The sequence below is a fragment of the Chenopodium quinoa genome, unplaced genomic scaffold (genome assembly GCF_001683475.1).
Source record: "Chenopodium quinoa cultivar QQ74 unplaced genomic scaffold, ASM168347v1, whole genome shotgun sequence".
In the NCBI taxonomy this organism is placed as follows: domain Eukaryota; kingdom Viridiplantae; phylum Streptophyta; class Magnoliopsida; order Caryophyllales; family Amaranthaceae; genus Chenopodium; species Chenopodium quinoa.
In genome coordinates this window covers 1,260,237-1,279,960 of record NW_018742577.1, presented here as the reverse complement: position 1 = coordinate 1,279,960, position 19,724 = coordinate 1,260,237, and the positions used below count along the sequence as shown (strand labels likewise).

At 32.8% G+C, this 19,724-nt stretch overlaps 2 protein-coding genes across 2 annotated transcripts; one reads left to right on the top strand and one right to left on the bottom strand.

Moving 5' to 3' along the window:
• Window positions 1-1,846: 1,846 nt before the first annotated feature.
• Window positions 1,847-4,934, bottom strand: LOC110720887. Its single transcript, XM_021899967.1, has 3 exons — window positions 4,456-4,934; window positions 2,831-2,992; window positions 1,847-2,256 (listed from the first exon to the last, which is right to left on the bottom strand). The coding sequence occupies exons 1-3, from the start codon at window positions 4,801-4,803 to the stop codon at window positions 2,134-2,136; spliced, it is 633 nt and encodes a 210-aa protein (XP_021755659.1). The 5' UTR covers window positions 4,804-4,934; the 3' UTR covers window positions 1,847-2,133.
• Window positions 4,935-6,022: 1,088 nt separating this feature from the next.
• Window positions 6,023-13,970, top strand: LOC110720885 (trigger factor-like protein TIG, Chloroplastic). Its single transcript, XM_021899966.1, has 13 exons — window positions 6,023-6,583; window positions 6,941-7,024; window positions 7,972-8,100; window positions 8,304-8,392; window positions 8,772-8,955; window positions 9,695-9,785; window positions 10,404-10,558; window positions 10,811-10,903; window positions 10,991-11,083; window positions 11,237-11,317; window positions 13,123-13,272; window positions 13,453-13,548; window positions 13,645-13,970. Exons 1-13 carry the CDS (start codon window positions 6,272-6,274, stop codon window positions 13,720-13,722), a joined length of 1,635 nt encoding a protein of 544 aa, XP_021755658.1. The 5' UTR covers window positions 6,023-6,271; the 3' UTR covers window positions 13,723-13,970.
• The last annotated feature ends 5,754 nt before the right edge of the window (window positions 13,971-19,724 follow it).

Here is a 19,724-nt window from a genome sequence, read left to right as displayed (position 1 = left end):
TAAAAAGTCAACATTGGTAAAAATGTAAGTGCTTTAACATTTGTAAAAATATGACATATATAAACCACATAATTGAGTAGCATTACCTATCAATAACTATATACTAAAAGAAACACCAGCAATGACACGTGTCATTTTCTGGTGTGTCTCTTAGTTTTTTTTTTTAACAAAAATCTATTTAGGAAACAAATCTTAAACAAAAATAAAGTATAACAAATTTATACATAAATAAAAGATTAGATTTGATGTATCCTTGAAAACTATGTTTGAATATTTTTATAACATAATACAGTGTATTAGAAGCTCCAAGAAAATAATATGAATATAAAAAATTACTTAAAATAAAAGATTTGATGTATCCTTCCACAAAAAATATTAACAACTACAGAGTATAAATTTAAGAAGAAAAAAATCGGATTCTTAAATGTGACATATTGAGTGTAATGTACTACGTTTATTACAACACCAATTTACTTTCTAAAAAAATAAAAATAGAAATCTATTTACAGATTAAATACGTATTACATAGTTTTAAGAAATTCATTTGGTTAATAAGGAAAAAAAAATACCAATTTGTTGGTAAAATATACAAAACTATATAGATATAGTCAAATACGTATATTAAAATACCTATCTGATTAAGAGACTCTTTCATAATAAATTCATTATAATATTTTAGATAATTTTTTTTTAATTAAATATTGTTTTAATTTAAGAAAAATTATTTAAAATTATCGTGCATGACACGGGACCTAACCTAGTTAAAGAAATATGCTACATTCTCTCATGTTAACTTTTCAAAGTTCTTCAAACTATCGTTGTTTTTTTGAGGAAAAAAAAAATTGTTTTTTTAGTAATTTTTTTTTTTGTTTTTTTAGTAGAAATAGACCAAATAGTTATTTGACGAATTTGTTGTATGAATAATTAAATACAAGTATGCCATAAACCTGAGGGAAGTGAACATGTGGTCCATGGACGTAAAAATATAATTGTAGACTTGTAGTTGTCATAGGTGTACTACTCATCATGTTTTTAAAAAATTTCTTAAGGTTTTTTTTTATTTTTTTTATTTTTTTTTATTGGGTGTAGAGAGAATCATAAAAGATAAATGAAGTATATGAGATTTGATATCCATTTTTATAGGTACAACACTAGTATACTACTAAGATTTTAACTAAGTAAATAAGTTAACAATCACTCCAAAACGTATATACAATAGACAAAATTAACTTTATATGGAGTAATGGTTTGCCTTTAGTTGTTTGTGCCTTTTGCGTTTTGAATAACCATTAACAAATAACAATCACATGCTCTCCAAATTAATTTATGTTCTCATGCTACCTAAATTGAATTCTCAATTTCTCATAGCTAGATGGAAGTGTGAAGATTAGTATCCCCATCTAAAGACTATGCCTTAACCTAATTCCGCTTTCATCTGCATTTGGTTTTTGAGAAAAATCACCTAATTTGACCCTTGTTATGCAAATGGATCATATGGTTTTCTTTGCCTTATCCTAGATGGCTATTGCAACTTGTTAGGATATTAGCGGATAACAACATAACATAAACAGGTTCATCTGCTATTCTTCCCTCCGAATAGCTCATGGAAAGCAAAATTTGAGCAGAAGCTCCTTTGATCTCTGTGAGTACAAGAGAAGGCTCTTCAAAGTTGAATAGGTTCATCTTTCTCCCCCACAAAAACTCAGGTTGCTGATACTATTACTTCCAGTAATGCAAAGCCTGTTTATCTGTCTTACTTGTTGCTGTCTGCGATTAAATCAATCTCATCCCTGAATATGACCCTTGCTTATCCTTAAAGTGTAGGACAATAACAATAAAGGATGAGTAAAAGGCTGAAGGATTTAATTCTGCCCAATATATGAACACTGAGAATTAACTTGTCAACACATTCGTTCTACAAGGAATTTGACATTACATTACATTTAAAGCAACGTAGAGTTGCACCAGGGTTTACCATCCTTGACAAGAGCATAGGATGTCATACTTACAAAGCCCTTTAACAAAATACTACCACCTGGTTAACCACAGCCAGTCAGCCAGTGAATGGGATCAATCTACAATATCCACAACACCGAAGCCATTATTTCTGTACGATCTACAGGCGAAAATCCTTCAATTAATAGCCCATAATCCTCTTTTTTGCAGACCTGATTGGGTATTCTTGTTCTCCAGGTGCAAACCAAGATTCGAGTGGCTTCTCCTTGTATAAATTAGATCACTGTCACTGGTTGTTCCCTGCAAACAAATTAGCAAGGATTAAAATACTGATAGCTACAAAATCTAATTCATGCATATCAGCCATGGATCATAATCATCGTATACAGAATACCATTTCATCCCTGCACCTTTGTTCTTTTTTTCCTCTTATCATCATAGAGTTACATAAATGGATAACTAGGACTTCAGACCGTCTATTGGGTGTATCACTTGTGAGATGGAAGGGAGATAAGCTCCATACATGCGCCCATCAGAAGGTAAAAATAAATAAATGAATAAATAAAGCACACAATTTCAAGCAAGGATATTTTTCACTTTTCAGACCATGATAAAAATGGCTAAGCCTGTCTGCGGAAGCAAAAAGTTCTTTTTGGTATATATTAAACGAAGACAAACAGAAAGATAAGAAAAATTGTGAAGGATACTGGATGGGTTCAACTTGATCTATGGACACTAATACCTCACAACTAGCTAAGCTAAGGCTGCCTAAGACCTCGCATCATATCTGTCTACATCAATTATCTTCGTGGTTTCCCTTCCCACCATCAAAATAATAGTACTAGCTAAGGCAAGTCTAGCAATAACTTATTACCTGACGTACTCCCATGAGGTCAGTGTTGATATCCAGCAACCCATATATATCTTCACTGTCTATTACTGCCTTTTCTGCATACTGGTCAGTTTCTCCTGATTTATCTTCACCAGCAACTCCTTTTGCAGTCAGCTGCTTCTTCTTCTCCTCAAAGACGGTAATCTGCAATTGAAAGCCATGATTTATGTAACACATAACATGCATTCTAAAACACAGCTATTATGTTAAATCACAAATACAACAAAAAAGAAAGTGGCTAGCGCTAGCCTATTACAAAGTACTAAGGAAGTTGTGGACAGTCAGCTTGAACTAAGAGTAAATATAATAAAAAGAGTTTATAGCATATAATAAACATAAAATATACAGAAATGAGATATTAAAAGATGAGTCCACTTGATCTAGATGTAAGAAGTACAGTTAGAAAATCTTGCAATCATATATAGCAGCTGGTAGTAGGCTCTTCTTCCATTCAAAATTACCAAGGGAAAATTCATAATCATCAATGGGAATAGCAGCGTACTTATCGCACATAGCATTCTAAAATTCCTTATTATATATATATATTTTTTTTTTGACTGATTTTTGGAAGCACATACATTACATTACTACAGCATCTAGAAACTCAAAGTACTTTTAGTCAATTGACGTTGGAATTAAACCAGTAAAAACCAAGAAAATTTCAACTTGTTTTCCATGTTAAAGATGACATTGTTTGCCATGAATATAGGAAAAGAAATTGAATGGAAAAGAGGAAAGGGTAATGTTAAGTGTTATTATGAATTGTTTGGTACCACCTAAGGAAAGGAAACCCGGAAACAACTTTGCGAATTCTAACCATATGGTTGGGAGGGGGAACAAATGGGAGGTTATGGACTTACGGTTATCTTTAGGAAATGAAGTGTGTTTACCCTACCTCTCATACCAAAGATTTGGTAATGGAAAGGATTAATTGATTCCATTTCCACCCCTTAAAAACACTATACCAAACATGCTCTACATGAAAAAGAAAAGGCGTCATAAGAATTCCCACAACACAGGAACCAAAAATTTCCGATAATCAGACTGTCAATAGTTCTCTATTATTCAACACTTCCCCAATTTATTAAAGCTTATACATTCAAAAATTAATTACTAATAAGCAGTAAGCATACACATATTATATTACTAAAGTAAGCACGTTATCAAAGATTAAGGTCATTTAATAGAATCAAACCCATCATCAAGTAGGGTCTAAACAAAATCATGATCATGCAAGCTGAAATTCATAGCCAATCACAAAATGACAAAAAAAATTATCAATGAAAGTGTTCATCATTATAAGTAAAAGCAACCAACATCAATGAAAGTGTTCATCTTTTTAACATATAACAATAACTTCATCCAAAAACCCTAGCTTTCTACTTAAAACCTTATTCTCTAAAAAAAGAGGGGGAATTTATAATTTTTGAAAACCCAGAAAAATTAAGAATAAAGGGTACATATATATCTAATTTATTTCTTTTTCTAGCAAAGCATTCAACACAATCGAAATCATTCAACCACCCAAAAACCCTAATTTCATACTTGTCCTAAAACCCTCATTTTGAAAAATTCTTAAAAACAAAAGGAAAAATTAAGGGACCCACCGGAGTATAACGAAACATGCGACGACAAACTTGATCGGAATTAGAATTCCCGTCGTCGGCGGCGGAGGGAGGACGAGAAAGTGGGGTCCATTTACAGAGTAGAAGAGGAGAATCGGATGGTTTGAGACCGTTGGATAGGAATAGTTTGCGGGGTTTAGAAGGGGTGGAGGAGTGAGATGAAGACACGTGGACCCATTTCTTCTCCCACCTTCGAACGGGCCCACGAAAGGTGGCCGGAGAAGCGGAGGAAGAAGAAGAGTTGCCGTACAAGTAGCGGGAAGCTCTTACAGGGCGCGAGTTAGAGTGAGAGTGAGTGTGTGTGTTAGAGTTTGTGGAGGGTCCCTCCATTGTTGTTGTGTTTTTTTACTGGTTTCACTGTTGTTTTTATCTCTCTTCTCTTCTTCAGGGTTCAAATGGAGGGTTTTTGCAATTTGATATGGATTATTTAAGAGGTTAGCTATTGCGTTGTTGAGGAGTAATTATATAGGACTAGGATATTAAATAGATAGTCTCATAGTCATCTAGATAAGGTTTTAGCTTTGAGAGAAAACGAGCTTAATTTGGATTAATTCCTATCCCTAAAATTTGAAAAATAACTATACAGTTTTAAAAGATATTTAATAACGTAGGAGCGTCACTAACATGTATTTATAGGTATAGTAACGCTTAAAATATTCTATATTAATATGAGTATTCTATCAGATCAATTTGGAATTTTTTCATATTTTATTAATTTAAAATTGAGAGAGTTCATAAACTTCCTTTTAGGCTTCCCCATTCCCATATATACTTTATTTTTATAGGGTTTTTAGTTACTAAGTAATTTGGTAGCGAAAATGTCCAAAAATATTTATTTTTATAACTTAACATGTGCCCATGAACACATGTTAGACAAACTTTTTTTTTTAAAACGATGAATTGTTATGAAAAAGTAGTAGGGGTGATTCCAAGATTGTTTGGTGGATATGGTGAGGGACTCCATCATCATCTACATTTGTTAAGGAGTAGGAGTTGTTCATTACCTAATCCCCTATACTCTCAAGCACTTAGCACTAATCTATATAGTTGGGCTGACTGTGCTTGTGAGAAGTGCTAGTTTATTAAAATCCTTTTTCTTACGGAAAAGACTTATGGTAATACTCATCCCTACATGTTAAATGACAATATAACATGAATTAACATCTACACTATCTCGGGTTAGGAGGGACTGAGGGAGGAGAGGTTGGGGAATATAAATGAAGACTCGGGTGATGTAGAGGGGTAAAGAAAATCATTCGCCAATGTAGGATAGGTTTTATCTGCTTACTTGAATTTGTTCTAATTTAATTGAATGGTATCACCTTTACTCCAATTCTCCAAATATATTTAGCAATATCGTAATGACATAATGCTCAAAAGTAAATATTCTGAGGTCCTACATGATCGAATTGAGTTAAAAATCGATGGAATAAAATACAAAACATGAATTATTACAAGCACGGATGACTAATTTACGAGTATTACGGTAGTGTAATATACAAGTATTTGTTTATCAACAGTTAGATTAAAGTAAACCCAATAGAGTAATTAAAAAATCGAATTGATAGGTAAGAAGTTCAACCCACAATCCACTTACTAAATGAACCATTTTATTCGTATTTACTAGAGATTCATTAAAAATTACTACTCGTAAAATAGAGGAAAAGAAATGAAATAGAAAAAACCAAATATCTAATCCCAAATTCACAATTCACAAGTCATAGATTACATTTATCCATTTAATCAAACAACTTCCTCCCTCTCTTCTTCACTCCACTGAAAACAGTATAGCACAGCCATGTCTTCAGAACTTTGGAGCTCAGCAATTTCCATGAATCTTTCATTCCATACTCGTTCTTCTTCTTTCTCTTTCTTACCTACCAACAATTTCCACCCTCTTCACTTAAACAAATCCAACAACACCCTCTACAAATTCCTCCATTTTTCTCCTTCTTCCCGCCAATTCTCTGCCCTGCAACACCAATTATCCAAAGCTCCAACCCATTTATCAGCTTCATCCTCTGCTTCGTCTTCGACCGCGAATGCCGAAAAGGAAGATAAGCTTCCTGCTGATATTGACATCACAGAGATTACAGAACCCAATTCTAGAGTAATTGTTCAAGTTTTTTGTCTTTAAATTTGTAATCTTTTTGCATTATTGAGCATAATTTGATGATTTTCTCAATTGGGTATTGGTTGCTTTCTTGAAATTTTACTAAAAATCCATATGGGCTATTCTCTTAGTGATGAGTTTTCATGTGGGTGTTGCTTAATTAGTTTACTTTTATTGAAAATATAAATGGGTTATCTTTGTTTTCCCTATCTATGATTGAACTGTCTGTGATTTCAATTTTCTACAAGTATGTAAATTTATATATGAATTTTGTCTTGTGAGTTGAAAAAAATCATGGAATTCAAATGAATTTTCCTCTATTCCCTCTAAATTTGATGTGTTTTCTCATGTCAGGTCAAGTTGACTGTGAGTGTTCCATCAGTAGTATGTGAAGATTGCTATAAAAAAGTTATGCAAGAGCTTTCGAAGCAGGCAAAGGTGCTCCTCTCCACACTTTTCTTTCCTATTAGAAAGTTTCTTGTAAATAGTAGCTCCTGGATTAAATTTTGTATGTATGCATGACATATACCTAATTTGTTTACTGATTGAATTAAATATTCCGTCCCACTTTTTCTAAGTCATATTTCTATGGTGGAATTCCCAAATGATAGGCCACTTCATAACTGATTCTGATTTATCATGAATTTTCCCATATTACTTCCAAGTTTCTAAGGATTTGGTCCTTATCATCTTAAGATTCAGTAAAAAAAAAAAAAAAACAAGGTAACTATGGTACTTTTAGTGAATCCTTTAAAAATTACATTTAACCAAATGTGGCCTATTAAAGCGGGATGGAGGAAATATTATGCCTTTCTGAGGACCTGTATTCACATTGAAGCTTGATGCGCTGATATGTGTTTGGATATCGTTCCCTTTTATAATTTTATGTGAGCCAGAAGATTGTGCTGTGGTTTAGTTTTCTTAGGGCTTTTGTCCATATATTTATGTTTTTGTGATGTTCACCTTTAATCCATTATGTTGTTGAATTCTTATGTATAGTACGACTCAGTAGAAGTTGGAACCAGTTCTTGGGAATTTATTGGGTCACAATAACTCAGATGTCTCAATGAACCATTCTGCTTGCTTGATGTAAAGTACTGAGCAGATAATGCATCCACGGAATTTCCCAAACAATCTCATTACAGTTGTAGTACAAGGAGTGTTGACTTCTTTGGTAATCAAAACTCCATATACTGAACTTCCTTACCCAGCTCTAGGCAGGATTCTTGTAGAGGCATTAGAGTAATGGTATGGTATTGCCTTAATGATTGGTTGAGTTGGTTGCACTCACTTTCCTTCCGGACTTCTTGTAACTTAGTTCATGTCTTTGTATATATATCTTTTGATTACTCGTATTCATACAAGTTATGATTTTATATTCTTAGGTTCCTGGATTTCGACCTGGAAAGCAAGTTCCAGACAGTATTCTTCTTAGCTATGCTGGGAAGCGAAATGTTGAAAGGGCTACTATTGAGTCTATACTCAAAAGGACCCTTCCTCATGCCTTGTCATCGGTATAATCCATTTCCTTTTGAATATATTGCAATAGAATTTTTTTATTTATGTGAAATGCCTTTATACACCAATTTTTTGCTTGATGAGTGCACCATTCTGCATTCATACTTTAGCCTCACTATGCTTTATTGTGAAAAAAATTGCTTTGATGAGATTACAAATTAATTTTCTTTCTTTTTTTTTTGTTGGTCATCTGATAAAGGTAAATGAAATAGCTTTACAAGATTCCGTTAGAATCATTACTTCCTTTGCAGAGTTGGAGAAGATGTATGCCTCATCAAATTCTTTGAAGTAAGTGATTTATATTATATGAAGAATTATCTGTTGTATTCTGGTAACAATTTGATAAAAATATGTATCATGCACGTCAGGCAACTTAGATGCATATTACGCAAATTGGGAAGATGAAGCTATAACCTACTCATTGTATGCGCATCAAGGCTTCATTCATTTGAATATAAAATCGGCCTAAACACTGAATATATGATGGTTGAAAATTAAGGATGTGCGTTTTTATTGGGCTTAGCTGATTTGAAAGTCTGATTACAAGTAAATGTGGGACCATCTTGGTGGTGTACCTTTTCAGGATTTCTGACCATCTTACTACTAAATTCATGTGTTTTGTTTTGTTGCTTGCATCTTGTATCATATTTTTGTGTAATTCATACAGGTTTGATATCGTCGTAGATGTGATGCCTGAAGTGAGATGGAATCCTGAAGATGGATACAAGAACTTAAAGATTGTTGTTGAAATAGATAATGAAATAACTGCTGAGGTAGCTTGCGAACGAGAGCTAAAACGTCGCCATAAGACATTAGGTCCAATGAGAATAGTGACTGATAGAGGGCTTCAGGTAATTGTTGAGAGTGGAAAAGTACTTATTCTATTTTTAAGCAAGCATATCTCAATTTAGTGAATTTACTATCATGGAAGAAATTTGATCAAAGCTTCATTTACGTAAATGAGATGCTAGAAAGCTTCATTACGTAAATGAGATGCTAGAAGCTAGATATCATAACTCAAACATGTACGGTTAGGCCATCATGGTCAAGCACTCTAGTCTGTGTTCTACTGTATAGCCCCTCTAATCCAAAATATAGAATGTTTTTTTTTTTTTTTTTTTTTTTTTTTTTTTTTTTTTTTTTGAAATTTAACCCATAATAAGAAGTTAGATAGATTGTGTTCGAGTTGCATTAGTAGTGTAAAATGGCATTTAATGTTGTTCTGATATCGTGGAACTAGTAATATTATGGATTGGCGAGAGATTGTATACAAAATAAGATCCAACTTTTTTGGTAACTACATTTCAAGATAAAGTCAGGGTTTTAGAATTTACTTTTTAGCCAGTGCGAGATTGAGAGAGAGTTTTCAAATAGATTTACTGATTCTTCTTTCTCCAGTGGTGCAAATCTGATGCTCTCTCTCTCTCTCTCTCTCTCTCTGAATTCCAGCATATGAGCTTTATAAAAAAAATTATCTACTATCTTTAAGTACTTCCCTGTAATCTTTTACTGATGCTATTTAATTGCTTATTTTTTATTCTGCTATTTAAGTACTTCCCTGTAATCTCGGTTATCATTGATTGTATGCAGGTTGGTGATGTTGTGGTAGTGGATATATCAGCAGCAACACTTGAGGAAGGTGGGAAAGATTCTCAAAAGATTCCATCTGCCGAGAGCAAAGGTTTTGCTTCTATGATCTTAGCCGCTTTCTATTAAAAGTACATTATTGTGAACATCTCAGTTATCCTTTGGAATCTTTGGATTCTATGATCGACTTATCTTGAATTTGGACTGCACTTTTCGATGGAAGATTACAGTAGACCCATAAAACTTAATAAGGTAACGATAAAAAGTCAGGGACACACAATTTCTTAAAAGCAATATTTCGTGAGAAAGTGGTTTTGTGACTTTTGTCTGAATTTGATGCAGCTTTCTGGCTACTTTTGGGGAATTTTCACCCTTTTCTTTGCTATACATTGGTTTCAGTGATATCCTTGTCATTTCATATGATCCATTGTTCATCTAGTTATTCTTTCTATCTTGATGACTACAAGGTTTTTCCACTCTATACATTAGAAATTAACGGTGCAACGGGAGGGAGTTTGTGGTGCAGGTTCAACACTTAAGAACAATATCATAATTTTATGTGATGTGAGAAGTGTTAGGGCTTCATTTATGTGCTAGACTTTCACATTTCATGCTTAAGATTTTTGATTCTCGCTTTAAGTATAATCAGGTAATTTGCCAAGGGTACGTGCATCAACTCTTAAGTCTTAACTATTGATTTGTATGTTCTCAGGTTTCAACTTTGACACAGAAGATGCTGAAACTGTTCTTCCTGGTTTCCTTGATTCTATAATTGGAATCCGACAAGGTGAAACAAAATCCTTTCCACTTGTGTTTCCTGAATCGTGGAAACAAGAAGATCTTCGTGGAGTGCAAGCTCAATTCACAGTGAGTATTGTGCTTTCTGCAGAACCTCATGTTACCTAGGAAAATAAGAAGGGAAAAACAAAAAACATTCATTGGCGTATGCTGACTTCAAAAATGCATGATATGTTCTGTAAAGCTTTGCATTTCACTACATTAAAAAAATCAGTTGATAGAATGTTGTTTCTTCCTTGAATAGAATTTGCTGTTCAATCATGACATAATTTTTTTTTATAAAAAAACAATAATTTAAGTACCCAAACGTTTCATATCCAGGTAGAGTGTAAAGAACTGTTTTACAGAGAGCTGCCGCCGCTTGATGATTCCCTTGCTGAACAGCTTCTGCCAGGATGTTCAACTTTGGAGGAGGTAAGCTGTTTAAAATGACTGTAGCTTGTGGTGGCTTTAGGAAGGAGATTAATATGTCATTATCTTACTTATGCTACATATTTGCAGGTCAGGGAAGCATTGCTACAGAGATGCCGAGAGCTGGAGAAAACAGCCAAGGACCAAGCAACAGATAATGCAATCCTAGACCAGATTCGTAAGGTATTGCTGTCTTTTCAATTTTCCTGCGCCAGCTTCTCTAGAATAGCAATTGTAATGGGTCATTGAAGAACTCAGATTTTACCTCAACAAAATAGTGTAGATCTTACATTAGGGTGTCACAGCTTCTAACTTTAAATCTTTTTCTAAATACAGATGGTCGAAGTTGATATTCCTCAGTCCTTGTATGAGGAAGAAGGCAGGCAGATGTTTGGATCAAAGCTTCTGGAGGTTCAGGTCAGCACTTACTATTTTCCTCAGTCCTAGTATGAGTAAGACTGGAATTTACTCCTGAAAAGTATTATAATAGGGAGGGAGATACGGAAATTCCAACGTGACTACTTGCCCAAGTAGATAGAATCACAAAAAAGAAAAACCATAAAATTGAGAGGCTTACTTGCTTCGACATGCTACAAAGCTAGTCTCACTCCTCAAGTTCTCAAATATGTGGTTGGAGAGTAGGAAAAAAAATGAACTTTAGAAGGTGATTTATAATAGGAACAAGTGGAAAATGCGCTGTTTGGCTTGAATTATATTTGGATGATAAGTCATTTGGTTCAGTTTCAGGCCGGGGGCCGGATCAAATGCAGTTAGGTGAGACTTGGGCCTATTGTCAATTACAGTATTTTATAGGAAATTTTGATTTTTGGTACCACAAAAACACCCTTGTTTCACTTTTGCTACCGCTCCTATTTTTTTTTTATTTTACTACCACCTAAAATCACATAATTTAAATTTCACTACAACGGATTCCGTTAAGTTTATTCAAAAAAAAAAAAAAAACCAGCCACCCTCAACTGCCCCCCCTCCCGTCAGCCACCCTCCCCCCTGCCGGCGGCCGGCGCTTGGGCGAACGCCGGCGACCCCACCCCAAACCCTTTCCCCCACCAACGGACGACGATGATGATGATTGTATGATTGTAGGGGGGGTCGATTCGAACAAGGGGAAAATCGAAAAATTTTGACCTCTAATTCGACAAGTTGTGTCGAAATTGATTGAGGGCTTTGTTTTCTTTAGATTTCAATTGCAAAATCATGTAAATAATTGTTATTTTCGTTTTGAAATCAAAGAGTTTGATTCAAAAATTTTAAAAACCCTAACTTTTTCCCCAATTTGATTTTGAATGAAAATCATCATATTAATTCAATAAGATTGAAAATTGATACCAAAATCTTGTTTTGGGATTAAAATCGAACATCAAACCGCTAGAAAATCCTAATTTTGATTCGAAATTGTTCGAATTTTTGGACTCGGTTTTCTTGTTCGTCGCGGCACCGTGGCAAGGCGTTTGTTCCTAGTTGCGCGGCATTCAAGTGGGCGTTGGCTGGTTGCGGTGGCTAGGCGTTTTCAAGCGTCGACGTTGGTGGCTGAAAGTATGTTCCTGGCTGCTACGTTGGCTGCTGCTGCGTCTGTTCATGGCTGCTGCTGCTGCGTTTGTTCATGGCTGCTGCGTTGGCTGGGGAAAGGGGAGGGGAAGGAGTGGGGATCCGCCAAGGGGGATGGCTGGGCTGGTGTGGTTGGAAGAAGAGATGCGGGCCAGGTGGCTGTGGGGTGGAGGGGGAGTGGCAGGGGATCGGAAGGAGATTGGTGGCTGGGGAAGGAGGAGAGAGAGAGGCAGGGTTGAAGTGGGGCCCACAAACGGCAATAGTAACAGATTTTGTCAACTGGTAGCAAATTTTAACATGTGTGGTTTTAGGTGGTAGCAAAATAAAATAAAATTTTTAAGAGGTAGCAAAAGTGAAACAGGAGTGTTTTAGTGGTACCAAAAGTGAAAATTTCCTATTTTATAATAAGGAGTATAATAATCAATCAATATTAAACTTAAAAGCTTTGTGACTAGTCAATTTCGGATTGGATCAAAATCAACCTAATAACAAGTATAGTTCAGGGCTGGGCGGCTGGCTCAGGCTATTTTGGGTTAGGCCAGTTTTGCCAGGTGTATTGGGAAGTAGCTTATGGGTTTTCCACACTACATGATCCATCTGTCATTCAATTTCCTATTCTAATGTTTTCTTTCTTCTGTTTTCATTTGATTTTATAGGCACAAATGAAGCTGAGTGATGAGCAGTTGGCATCCTTGACAAATCCGAAGACTGTAAGTGATTACATTGAACAAGAGAAAGAAAATATAAATCAGATCATTAAACAGAATCTGGCTGTAGGAGATATTTTCAAACGAGAAAATTTGCAGGTAAAGATCTTTTAGCTAAAGCATGGAAAGTTTCATCTAATGTCCCCTTCTCTTATGCTAAACTAAAGCATCCAACTACACTTTCCTTGTTACCTCAGCTCATAATTTCTTATTCGTTGTTAAGGCATCGAAGGTAACTTTATAAAGAACCATACCATTTGCTGATGATACTGAATGCAGGTATCAACTGATGAAGTGGTCAAGGAGGTTGAAAACTCCATTGCAGAATTTAAGAAACATCAGCAAGAGTACGATGAAGAGGGTGTCAGAGGACAGGTTTACCCGTTTGTTTGCCCATAAAATTTTATTTCTGGCCTTAATCCCTTCTTCTTCAAGTGTAATGCTTCAATGTTTATGTATTGAATTATTTAGGTTGAAGAGGTTCTGGAGGGAGCAAAAGTGCTCGAGTGGCTGAGAGAACATGCTGAAATTCAGTATATTATCAGGTGAAAAGCAGAAAACTACGCTCAAAACTGGGAAGACAACTTGTTTTGTTGTTCATTCGATAATTAGGCTACTTCAGATGCTCTATAGTCTGTATATCAATGAGGCCGCGTTATTTGACACTGCATGGGGTGTGACCCAAATTTGAGTTAATTATAGAGATGTTTAGTCGGTGACTCAAAAATTTTGTAATTCGAGTGTTGGCATTTGAAGTATCAGTTTTATTGTTTATAGGAAGTAGCTACTTAACTTCAGTGTTGTTTTTATAGTGATCTTTTCTTTTCAGTCACATTTATATATTATGGTAGCACATAATTACATAAAAAGGCCAATATAAATGATCAGATGTTTGATAAAGAGAAGAAAAGGCCTTAAATGCATATAATCAAATGAGGATTGAGGAGAGGATTGGTATCTCAATCCTCCCTCTGTCGTCTAAATGCAAGGGTTTGATTCTTGTGGGATACAAGGACTGGGAATACTAGGTATGCAAGTCTATCAACTCGAGAGAGGACATGTCTGATCTAGTCCATATAATCATATGTATCGATCCAAGGAATTTTTGCAAGAGCTTTGCACTCCCTTCGTTTAGAATCAATAATCTTGTATACAACTCATATTTAAATTGCTTTATAGAACCTTGCTTAATATAACAGTATAAAATAAAGGATGGGTATAATATGATCTATATTAAAACGTCTTCTCTTGTCATTGCAATATGACATGTCTTATAAAATGACTCACTTTCATGCCGACCAATAAATAAATTTAAGTATATACTCCCTTAGTCCCTTCCTTTCTGAAAGATGTACCTATATTCCGTGTTGAGGTGTTTTTTTATTTTATGAACTCAATTCAATTTTATACGTGTTTTGAGTAAGCATCTTTTACTATCTTACTCCCGCACCCATATCTACTTTTGTTTATGCACCCTCTCTTACAATATACACTTTTTTCTTATATAAGTACCAACACTCCTAGAATCAAGAGTCAACAATAAATGAGTATATAAAAGAAAAACGGAGAAGAGGAGAGGGGTAACAAACTAACAACAGACCAACAGTACTATATACGAAGTACGTGTAGTCAAATTCTACTACACTGCTACACATGATTACCAAAATCAATATTGCACGTGCGTGAAACTGGAATGAGCGTGTGTTTAGATTTAAGTTTTTTTAACATCTCACTATTTGTGTGCATGTGTCAAATTACATTAATACTATACTAATCCAAAAATCATTACATTATCTACATGATTTGGACCATTAGTGCACAAGGTTGTTATCATTATTATAAAAAGTTCAATGCAATAATTTTGTGCAACATCTTAATTAGTACGGACAATGAGGTAAAGGTATTAATAGCTCTCTTCTTCTCTATATGAATCATGATTGGTAATTGGCTATAAAAAATTTAAAATCAAGAATCGTACTACTCTTGTTATATTACTCCGTAATTTATTAATTGTAATTAATCTTTTCACAATTGTCAATATAAAACTTTGACTATTAATTTCCTAAATATATAGTATTTATTTGTATAAATTATAAAAATGTTGATATTCTAAAAATACATATTGTGATTAATTTTTCAATAATTTTTACATGATATATTTTGCTTTGCACGTGGTACGAATTACAAACAAAGATATAAAAAAATTAAAAAAAAAATAAAGGTCAAAGGGTATGTTTATTCCAATCCGATTTTGGAACCGCAATTCATATCTGATTTTAATTTTGGGTACCTAACACGGAAAAAATGAACATTTAGTAATAAAAAATGAACACGTAAAAAAAAACATTTAATGCTAAAAAGTTAATACGTATAAAAAAGGGACATTAATATATTAAAAATGAATATGATTATCATATAATCATAGAATTGCTGGACTACGGCTTATAAATGAACATTTAGTTAAAAAAATTTGAACATTTGAAAAAATGAACATTAAGTTATAAAAAATGAACACGTAACAAAATGAACATTCAGTAATAAAAAGTGAACACGACGTCAAAAAAATAAACATCTATATCTATATTAAAAGGCGTTTATAAAATTGTGTATGTGCCACGTGTATGCTTTCTTACACCAGTATGATGCTACATCATTATTTAACAACCTTTAGCATCATGCCACATCCTCATTCAATGATGTTAATGAAAAATGCATACAAAGAGATTTGAACTCTAATCTTCATTAAATGGAAACCACATGTATTACCATCTTAACTAGAATTAAATCATGCTCTATTAATCCACATTTATAAATAAATACATACATGTATTAGAATGTATAATAAAAACAAAAAAACAAAAAAAAAAGATCCAAAATAAATTATTGTTGTCATTGTATTCTTATTTACCCATGTTAAAAAATTAATAAGTCTTTTAAAGCGCCTAATATAAAAATGAAATTATTCAAAGTATCACCCAGAGCAAGCCCGGGTCATACACTAGTTTAGTATATTAAAAATGAACATGATTATCATAAAATAATTGAATAGCAAGACCATGCCCAATAAAATGAACATTTAGTTAAAAAAAAGAATATATATGAACACATTAAAAAAACATAAAAACATTTGGTAATAAAAAATGAACACGTAAACAAATGAAAAAAATATGAAAATTTAATATATAAAAAATGAACATAAATTTCATATATTCATATATGTTCAAATTCATTGTATATAATTATCAATGAAAATAAAGATAAAATAAATCATTTAAAATATGTTCATTTTTTATGTACTAAATATTCATGTTTAATGTATTAAATGTTCATTCTTTTTTAACAAAGATTAATACATAAATATAAAGTCATACTACATCTACAAAGAGATCTATATCAAACAAATACATGACAATTGAATCAAATAAAAACATCCTTTTAGCGAAGCTACGATCGTTGTTACAAACCGTACATTCTTTATACCCCCTTTCATATCGATGTGATTTATAACCTTATTTTACGAGGGGCTCTATTGATCAGTTGTAGCCGTGAAGAAAATGTTCGCCTGATTCATTTGGTTGTATTCAAAAGGTTAACCTCTTTTTCGATCTCGCACAAATCTTTACCCATGAAACAACTCTAGTACAATCCATCAAACAAAAAAGCAAATCCTCCCTCAAAAGAGAGAAGAAAAACATTTTATTTCGAAAGAGAAAAATCCTCCTAAAGAAGAAGAAAAGCCCTTTCTTTCGAGGAAGAAACGTCCCTCATAAAAGAGGAAGAGTTATTATAATCCTAGAACAAACAAAAACAAAGAGAAATGACACACAAAAAAACAAAAGATTAGGCCTTTTCACCGGTAAAAATCGATGGAAGCCCCTCCAAAATTCAACAATGGAGGCTAGGATTTTTAGAGAGGGGAGAGGGGAGAGAGGCATTTTAAATTAGCTGAAATTATTAAATGTTCATTTTTAAAGTACTATGTGTTCTCCTCTTTTTATTTTTATTTATTTATATTTTTGATTTTTTACAAAAATTATACACAAGTTCGATTATAATTATTTTAACTCTAAAAATTTGAATATTTACCTTAAATCTAATCTTGGTTCATCATAGAGAAAATAATTATTGATCTATAACATGATAGATTAGTAATCAAAAGAATACAAACCAAAAAAAAAAGAAAAAAAGAAAAAAGAGAATTGAGGGAAGATTACTATAATCAGTTGACATTCATCACATACTACAAATTGACAAAATACACAAAAATTATAGATGCAATATCAATCACAAATTCAAAATATATAACCTAATTAAACCAAATTACAAATCAATAACATAAACTTACATGTATTAACCATTATTTCAAGATAATAATTAAATCCATCACAAATCAACGAAAATACAGAAAATAGAGGAGAGAGAAAATATTCATGTAAGACTTATTGTTGCATTTGCATTTAAAAAAAAAAAAAAAGAGTAAATTCAAGTTTCTCACCGTGAGAAACTTGCCTACAAAAACCAACTGGCAAATAGAGAATTATTGGGCTTAAAACATTACTTCTTGAAATAAATAAGCAAAGGGCCCATCTGACCCCTTCGAAGGGTGCATGTCATGTGGCCCATGCTTAAGAATTTTATCCATTTTAATAATGAACTTCTATTATTATAATTCTATCCATTTTAATATTGATTTGTATAACAATAATAATCCATATAAATAAGTCTAGTTGTTGAAGCAGTAGAGAAAGACAAATTGCATGTGAAATATTTTGGATGGTTCAAATGGGTCATCAACGTTACGACCCCATACTCTATTACCCACATCACTTCCTAGGGACTCATAAATTAGAAAAGGACCTACTAATAAAAGTCTAAAATATGTTGCTTTCTGCTTCCTATTTGAGCTATCACATATCAACACTTTATTAATCATCCGTGATTAGTGGATACGAGCTTGTTTAGTTGGTGAAGTTTAAGACGCTATTCAAGATAGAAGTCGAATAATGTTGATTTCATTATCAATCATTTATCTACGTAAATAAATGAATACATACATGATATCGATATCCTAAATTCGAAGTTAAATTTTATCTACAAAAAATTTTCCAAATAATTATCTTTACATTCCATTTGCTAAATACATATCAATAGGATTATTGTAATGTTAGCCCATTTATGCTACCAGTTACTGCATTAGGAAATACGAAGTATATAGTTAGTCCAGTTAAGTCTAGGTTGACTTATCATTACAATTTTGTCATCACTACTTGACCTCTATCAATAATTGGAAGCTAAACCAATTACACTCCGTAATTATTACATTTATTTATTAGTGGAAAAGTATAATTACATACATACAAAGTAGAAATAGCTAGTATATGCACTTATAATAAAAACATTATATATGCATGCATTGTTATTCATTTTAATTGTCTCATAAGAATCATAAAATAAATCGTCATAACGACAATTTTACTCTCCCATTACATATAATAATACGGATATACAATACGATACATTTAATCTCACCAAATTCCAACTGTACTCAATTAAAACTTTAAAAAATAATCATAATCAATTAATCATATACAACAATCTTAGAGAAACCGACGGAGTGTATATATATCAACATAATCCTTATATGAACCGCGGCCGAGTCAATGCATTGGTCATGTTTTCATGGGAGTCTCGAGACAATGCTACATTGCTCCACGCATTATCATGAAAAAGGCTAAAGTAACACTTAGTTATACTATATTATTAATATCATCAATCAATCACAGTGATTAATCATGGAATTTTAAGCACTTTACCAAAATCACTAATGCAAGAAAGGAACAAAAAGTTCATACAATATATAACTCGGTAAATGTATATTTTATGATATAGATTATTATTAATTTACTACATTAATAGTGAAAACTAAAAAGATACATAAAAAAATAAATAGTTAATTGTTTGTATGTGTTAATGTGGCCTATTAATTAACTTTTTAAGGTTGTCTACTCGTGAAGATTGGTTAAGAAGTATGTGCATGCCATCCCTGTGTCCATTTTTATTTTTTAAAAATTATTTTTTTAGCTGTATAAAATAAAATAAAATAAAATAATTGAGGTATATTTTATTTTTATTTATTTATTTTCTTTTTTGCAGTTGCGCCAAAAGTGAATAGATTTCCAGTCAAAGAAGCAGCAATTAGCTCAAGCTGGTCAAAAACCAGCAAAACTAGTCAAATGTCTTCGTCTCTAACTACCAACTACAGCCTTGTTCGCCAAATTAATGAAGTAGGAATTAAGTGTTACTTGGACGTGGAACTGGACTTAAATGATGGACTTGAGATGATTTACATTCATATGGCGATATTATGAAGTACTCCGTATAATAGTTTGGTTTTAGATTATATTGTTCTATCTTATTTTGTGACTTTCGTTTCTATAAGATATTTGCATTTAGAAAAATCTATGCTAGTTTGTTGTCACGTTGAGTGTTTCTTATAATATTGTGATTAGCATGAAATTGACAAATAAATTAAATAATGTTATGACGTATGT

What these genes read in the sequence shown, in the direction of transcription:
- LOC110720887 (XM_021899967.1), bottom strand. Translation starts at nt 4,803, where the DNA reads ATGGAGGGACCCTCCACAAACTCTAACACACACACTCACTCTCACTCT. An exon ending in GCATGTTTCGTTATACTCCG is followed by an intron (nt 2,993 to 4,455) that starts GTGGGTCCCTTA and finishes TTTCAATTGCAG; the next exon opens with ATTACCGTCTTTGAGGAGAA. An exon ending in ACCTCATGGGAGTACGTCAG is followed by an intron (nt 2,257 to 2,830) that starts GTAATAAGTTAT and finishes ATTTGTTTGCAG; the next exon opens with GGAACAACCAGTGACAGTGA.
- LOC110720885 (XM_021899966.1), top strand. Translation starts at nt 6,272, where the DNA reads ATGTCTTCAGAACTTTGGAGCTCAGCAATTTCCATGAATCTTTCATTC. An exon ending in TTACAGAACCCAATTCTAGA is followed by an intron (nt 6,584 to 6,940) that starts GTAATTGTTCAA and finishes TTCTCATGTCAG; the next exon opens with GTCAAGTTGACTGTGAGTGT. An exon ending in GAGTGCAAGCTCAATTCACA is followed by an intron (nt 10,559 to 10,810) that starts GTGAGTATTGTG and finishes TTTCATATCCAG; the next exon opens with GTAGAGTGTAAAGAACTGTT.